This window comes from Crocodylus porosus, unplaced genomic scaffold, assembly GCF_001723895.1.
Source record: "Crocodylus porosus isolate Cpor-Errol unplaced genomic scaffold, CroPor_comp1, whole genome shotgun sequence".
NCBI classification, from domain to species: Eukaryota; Metazoa; Chordata; order Crocodylia; family Crocodylidae; genus Crocodylus; species Crocodylus porosus.
In genome coordinates this window covers 41,972,716-41,979,521 of record NW_017728886.1, presented here as the reverse complement: position 1 = coordinate 41,979,521, position 6,806 = coordinate 41,972,716, and the positions used below count along the sequence as shown (strand labels likewise).

The 6,806-nt window shown below is 46.5% G+C and overlaps 1 protein-coding gene across 1 annotated transcript in view; it reads left to right on the top strand.

Moving 5' to 3' along the window:
- The window catches only part of CDK6 (cyclin dependent kinase 6), a 369,693-nt gene that overhangs the window by 580 nt on the left and 362,307 nt on the right, over window positions 1-6,806 (top strand). The window contains exon 2 of the mRNA XM_019531060.1: window positions 1,355-1,851. Within this exon, the coding sequence (XP_019386605.1) occupies window positions 1,619-1,851 (233 nt within the window). The 5' untranslated portion in view covers window positions 1,355-1,618. The remainder of the gene's footprint in view (window positions 1-1,354; window positions 1,852-6,806) is intronic.

Here is a 6,806-nt window from a genome sequence, read left to right as displayed (position 1 = left end):
CGGGCCGGGCAGCGGCGAGGACCGCGAGGCTGCTCCCTTCCTCCTTCCCAGACTGCCCCACCGCAGCGCTGAGGTGTCGGACCGGGTGACCCGCACCAGCAGCTCAGGGCCCTGCCTTCCCCGTGGGTGCAGAGAGGGGCTCTCGGTTGCCCCCAGGAAAGGGGATGTGCTGCAGCAAAGGGCAGGGCAGGTAACATGGCAGCAAGACACACGGCCTTGCCTGTAAGGGGCTTCAGGAGGGAGCCACCAACAGGTTGGCAGAGGTCAGGGGTTGTTCAGGGCACCTTGAAGTTGGAAGAGCAGCACGAGTGGACTCCTCTCTCCAGCCTCCCCAGCCAGGCAGGGATGGTCTTATGAATTCAAATGCTACTTCAGACAACCGCAGGCTTGAGATCAGTGCGCTTTTGCATATTTTTGGTAGTAGCCCGAGAGAGTTGACTGCCCCTCTGGCTGCACCTGTTGCATGGGGGGTGAGGGGAGAGGACTTGCCAAAGGTCATGCAGCAAGTGGATGAAGACAACACTTCCCAGGCTGTTGTTGTTGGCCAGGCTGGTACTCAAGGCTAGCTCCCCTCACCTGTCCAGTGACACAGTGCTCAGCACAATCCCACTAGTCAGTCTTACAGTACTGAAAATGTTTGCACTGCTGTTTGCATTTACCTGATCACAATTATTAAGATTACATATTGTAGGAAACACCTAATCACAAAATACTCAGCAATATATGCTCATGGCATGATGACCATATTTTTCTTCTCTCAGGCACTTTGAGGCAGGAACTGGCTCTTGTTATATATTTGAATACTGCTTGGCACACAGGGAAATAGACTGAGATCAGGTCTTTGAAATGCTATCTTAGTTCAAATAGGTAGTTGATAATAAATTGCTGGGTATGGCCCAAACATTTCACCATAAGATATTCAGCAGACTTGTACATCGTACACTCTTGATCGTAAATCCCAGTCATGCATGCTCTGCTATGCATCCTGTCTGTCATAAAGTGGTGTGTATCCCATTGTCTGGTGTTCAGTGTATTCCCAAAGCATACAACTGATCCACTTAGCCCTATCGTAATGCATTGTGCAAACCATATTAACCACACAGTGTTGTGCTTACACCTTAACCTATAATGTCATTTATACATTTATAGTCCTACTGTGTTCCACATATCCTCACTCCTCTGCATCGTATCATGTTTTGTATACACCCATCTAATCCAATAGTGCACAGTAGTTTATTTTTTCACAGTTATTAAACCATACAAAGTAATGGTGAAGTGAAATGTGCATGTTGTGGGCTGGAGGGGAGACAATCCAGCACAAATGAACCTCTTTTGCTTTGTTTTTGTATTTTAGATCATATTGATTTTACACAGACAATGATCCCAAAGGCCATACGATAATTGCTGCTGGCCGAGCAAGAAGGCACATTGAGGATTGTACTGAAGCAGGAAAGGGGAGCAAGGAGGGAAACCATTCAACCTGTTCCTCTAGCAGTGGCAGCTCTGCATACACTTTTTGTGGGGCTGTGTCAGTGCCATCAAAGTCGTAGTTTGCAGGCAACAGCCAGTTCAGCAGTACATCTGAGACTCCAGGGACAGAAGGAGAAGCTGTGCCAGCATGGATAAGGACAGCACGAACCTGACTGACCAGCAGTATGAATGTGTGGCTGAAATTGGTGAAGGAGCCTATGGGAAGGTATTCAAGGCCCGAGACTTGAAGAATGGAGGTCGTTTTGTAGCGTTGAAGCGGGTGCGGGTGCAGACAAGCGAGGAGGGGATGCCGCTCTCCACCATCCGTGAGGTGGCGGTACTGAGGCACCTGGAGACCTTTGAGCACCCCAATGTGGTCAGGTGAGGAGCTGGAGTAGGAAACTTGGCTGGTTCTAGATTTGCTATGTTAACTGGGCAGACAAAACTTTGGGTTCCTGGATGGAGTGGATGGCAGTTTGGTTGAATTGATGGAGTATTAGATTGAGTACATGAAATATTCCATAAGGTTTAGCTTGCCAGACCTCACCCCATCCTTTTGCTGTGTCCCCCCCACAACATATAAACGCCCATTTCCAGAGGCATAGGTTTGTTATTTAAGTATTTGAGTGAATAGGCAAGGAGCCATATAGACATGGTATTCCTTAGGCATAAGCAGAAAGAAGGAAAAGGGAGCAGTTCTTTTGTCTTGGGAATCAGCTCTTCCCAATGGAACAGATTTTTGCTGCCCTAGTCATTATAAAAATGGGGGTAGATATTGTAATGTTGGCAGAAATGTACTAGCTTTACTCAAATGCAAGGCAACCCCCCCAAAAATTAGATTCTACACACAAAAAATTGTTATAAATGTGTTATAATTTTCTGTGTATAGAATCTAATTACTGGAGCATCATCTTAAATTTGTCCTCCCCCCACTACTGCAGGTGGTGTGGGAAAAAGGTGATGAGGGGGGCTGTAATGGGATAGGCAGTAGGAGACAGACAGTTGGGGAGGCAGTAGAGGGGGTAGTAATGGGGCAGGAGGCAGGTGGTAGGGGGCAGGCAGTGAGCAAAGCAATCAGCTTTCCCCCTGCTGCCTGTCCCCACCCCACTTACCCCCTGTTGTGCCTACCTTGCCCCACCCACTCCTCCCCACCCCCAGCCCTCCCTTCCCTTGTTTCCCACTCCTTCCCTCTCCATGCTGCTTCTGCTACCTATAACCTCAGGTCCCTGCTATCCTTCCATCTTCCCCTCCCAAAGTCACTCCCCCTCCATCTGCCCTGTCAGTCCCCGTTCCTCTTCTCTCCACTTACCTTTGCTCCATGCTAGCAGGTTCTGCCTAGCTGCAGTCCAGGGCACAGAGCATGGCTCCAGTCCAGCCCCATAGTAGAGACACAGAGCTGGCACTACTGCTCCAGCCTGGCCCCATAGCACCAGTGGCAGGGAGCTGGTGCTGCTGCTGCGGGGCCAGGCTGGAACAGCATTGCTGGCTCTGTGCCGTTGCTATGGGACCAGCATGGAGCCGTGCTCCTTGCTTCAGGCTGCGGCAGGGATGGAGCCCGCACGTGGAGCAAAGGTAAAGAGGAGTGTGGCAGAGGGGGAGAGAGAGGTAGAAGCAGCGAGGGAAAAAGCCTCATCTTTTAATCAAGTAAATACGGTATATTTCTCCTGTTTGAGGTGTAGGAAGTTGTGCAAGCAGAAGTTTGACTGCTTAGGGATCCCGTGCTTTTGGAGGTCTTGCAGTTGAGTGTTATTTTTTATGACTAATTTCACAAAATGTTGATGATTGAGCGATCAAAAGGTACAGAAGTGCAAGTTGCAGGCCCTGCATCCAAATATTCAGAGAGGATACAAGACTTTTCTTTATATTCTTACAAGACTGTGCATACTGAATACCTGACCTGAGTTCTTAAACAGATCCCTGTAAATAGTGGCGCTGACCTGTTATAATCTCTAGTTCAGTATTTTACACAACCTTGCAGGTTGTGTCCAGGAAAGCTGGAAAATGTCATGATTGTATAGAGGGAAGTTTTTGTAGCAGCCTTTGTGGAACATTGGGAAATGTAGGGAAATGTCATAGGAAAATAGGACTGGAAGGGACTTTGTGGACCATCTACTCAGGTCCTCTGCATTTGCAAGCAACCATTTATCCAAGTCCACAAGAATGTCGACTTCAGCCCCTCTTGCACACCATGACTATAAAACACCCTATAAAAAGAATCACTGCATCTAAGATACCACAGGTAAAAAGCAACGGAGAGAAGGGCACAGACAGTGCATTGCTTACTGCAATGGCAGGAAATTAGTTAGGCTAGAACAGTGGGAGCTAACCTTTTTGACACATGTGCCACAAATTAGCCCTGTACCTTCTCTGAGTGCTACTTGGATCCCTTTCCTCTGCCTCATCTGGTCCTCTGCTTTCTGCTCCCTGCCCTATCTGGTGCTGTGCTGCCTGGTCCCTCTCCCGACCTACCTCATGCCACACAGAGAGGCTGCCCTTGCCACCTGTGGCATGCATGTCACGGGTGGCCACCCTTGGTCTAGAATATGCTCAAAAGATCCTAGGAGAGCAGCAAGCATTCTAGAAAAAGGCAAAAAAGCACATGATCCATGCCAGTCTGCCCTGGGGAAAATTCTTTCCTGCCCCCAAATTTGGTGAACAGTAACATTGAGCAAGCAAGCTTTAGTTAACAGTTAGAAACAGGAGGAGCTTTTATATTCTGCTTTAGAGCAGCAGCGCAGCACAGTCAAACTCTGACCTCTGACTGTTGCCAAAGTTCTGGGGCTTAGAGGAAAGTGGAAAAACAAAACCCCTGAAGCCGGTAATTCATTCATGAGGAAAATTTCTTCCTGGCCCCTATGCACACGTGCACACACTTAAATTTACATTTAGCCCTTTTATGGGGATATGAAGTACTCAGATTCTCATATGCTATACCAGAATATTACCTGAAGAATATCCCTCTTACGATTTTGTTCTTCCTATAAACTTACCAGTCTTCATCTTGACACAGTTCATGTTCCTTGCCCCCATTGTTTTCTTTTTCTTGGAAGGCCATTCCAGAAGATCATTACCACTCAAATGATTTTACACCTTCTTCTGATTCCCAGTCTAAATTTATTTGTGACCGGTTTTTATCCATTTGATTTTGTGCCATGTTTTTCTTTAACTTAAATAGCTCTTTTCTGCTCTGATACTCACCTCAAAAATACATTTAGAAGGAATAATCATATTCTTTTAAACTCTTCTCTTTATGACCCTTCTTTATACCTGTTTTAATTTCAATTAATCTTTTTTAAACATAACTAACCAGAGCTCTGTACAGTATTCTCAATGTGGGCTTACCAGTGCCTTGTACTGTGGTCCTCATGTTTCATGGTCTGTTTTGGAAATATGCTGCCTAATACACCCAAGGATTGAATTAGCCTTTTCCACAGCCACATCACACTTGCGGATCAGGCTACGTGATGATCAGCCAGTACATCTTTCTCATCTTCTGTTGTCTCTGTCTTACAGTAGAAGGTCTTGGCATCCTCCCTAAGTACATGACTGCACTTTGTACTATTAAGTTTTGTGCTGTTTCTGTTATTCCACGCCATAAGGTTCATTGATCAGTCTTTCTCTGTATTGGTAGCATCTATTAGTGTATTGTCATTCATAAATTTGTAAGTGTACGTAGTTCTTCCAGAAACCTCACTGGTGTTAAAAGTTAAAGTCAAATTGGTCAGTTGGCAGTTACCTGGGTTATAGGGGTTTTTTTCCTTTTTTGGACATAGGCACTATATTTGCTGGCTCTGTACCGTTGCTATGGGTCCAGCATGGAGCCATGCTCCTTGCTTCAGGCTGCAGCAGGGATGGAGCCCGCACGTGGAGCAAAGGTAAAGAGGATTGTGGCAGAGGGGGAGAGAGAGGTAGAAGCAGCAAGGGAAAAAGCCTCCTCTTTTAATCAAGGAGGACTACCTGACAGATTTACTGATGATCCCTACTTCAGGATATTGTATTTCATATTCCAGTTCCTTCACTTGGGGATGTCAGTTACCTGTGCCCTCACATTTTTGTCATAGAAAGTAGTCTAAGTTTTCCTTCAACCAGATGAGTTTTCCTTCAATCAGATGAGGCGATTTCCATTATTGTATCCTTGTTTCCTTCTGGTTCCCTATTATCATTGTCATATACATCTATTTACAGCTGTCACTCCTACTACAGTTAATATACAATTAACTCATTTTGTATTTTAACTTTTTGCATGATTTCAGGGGGAACTGAGTCAGCAGAAAGTTTGGAAAATTCTTTAAAGCTAGATAATTTATTTAATATCTCTGGTATCGTGCATGGATTATTAATACAATATTTTTCCCTCTTACGTACTTACATATGAAAATTAACCTGTCTGGTATTCAGGTGATAACGCAACAGTAACAAAGGCCCTTCCAGTACTTTCAAAGCAGTTCGAATACTGCAGCATTTGACAGGAAAGGGAAGATAGATCATAGCTTTGGAATATCCAAATCTCTTCTAACGCTGTGAAGCTCCCATGTAACTTTCAGGCTATCTTGTAGCAATGATCCATATGCCAATTTTAGATTCTGAGTTGAGGTTCCTTATAGTAGGCACAGCAGGAGACAGGGAATAATATTTAAAAGGTTTGGGTAAATAGAAGGAGAAACCTTCACTTTCTTCCTTTTCAGAACGAGGTGGCAGGATAATTTTATTACTCCCTGTAGCAGGGCACTAGGGTGCCTGCTACTGATAATGGTAACATGGGCTTAGCTGCCACTCAATAGGGCAGCACAGGTGTGAGTTGATAAAGCAACTGATTGTGTCAGCTGGCCGGAAGGGGGCAGGGCCTGGCCTTTATAAACAGAGGATGCTGAGGCCAGAATTCAGTTCCCCTCTGCTAAAGCGAGCAGGACGGTGTTGTGCGCCAGCATGCGGATACAGGGTGGAGAGGACCCTGACAGGGATGAGAGAAGGTTATCCAGGTTGGCTTAAGATTTGCGTTGTAGCCGAGTGGCTTTGAGTTTCTGTTGTGGGTTGATAGTGGTAATTACGAACTGGAGGACTGGGTGAGGCTGTAGGGGTGGAGAAGGCCTCATTAGGAGCTCCCCAGTAAGGTGGGGGTGTTCCTAGAGCCGCAGGAGGCGCTACATTTTGGGGTGTTCTGACTCTGACCCAGTGCGGGCAGCTTCGGGAAGAGCTCAGTGTTGTGCGTAGGCAGAAGCCCCAGTGGGGCGTAGGCCTGAGAAGGTGGGTCTGGGAGCCAGGTGAGGCTAAGGCTGCCTGAGCCCCAATTCAGGGAAGCTCGAGTTAGGCATAGAGGGCCCCAGTGTGCGGGCGGG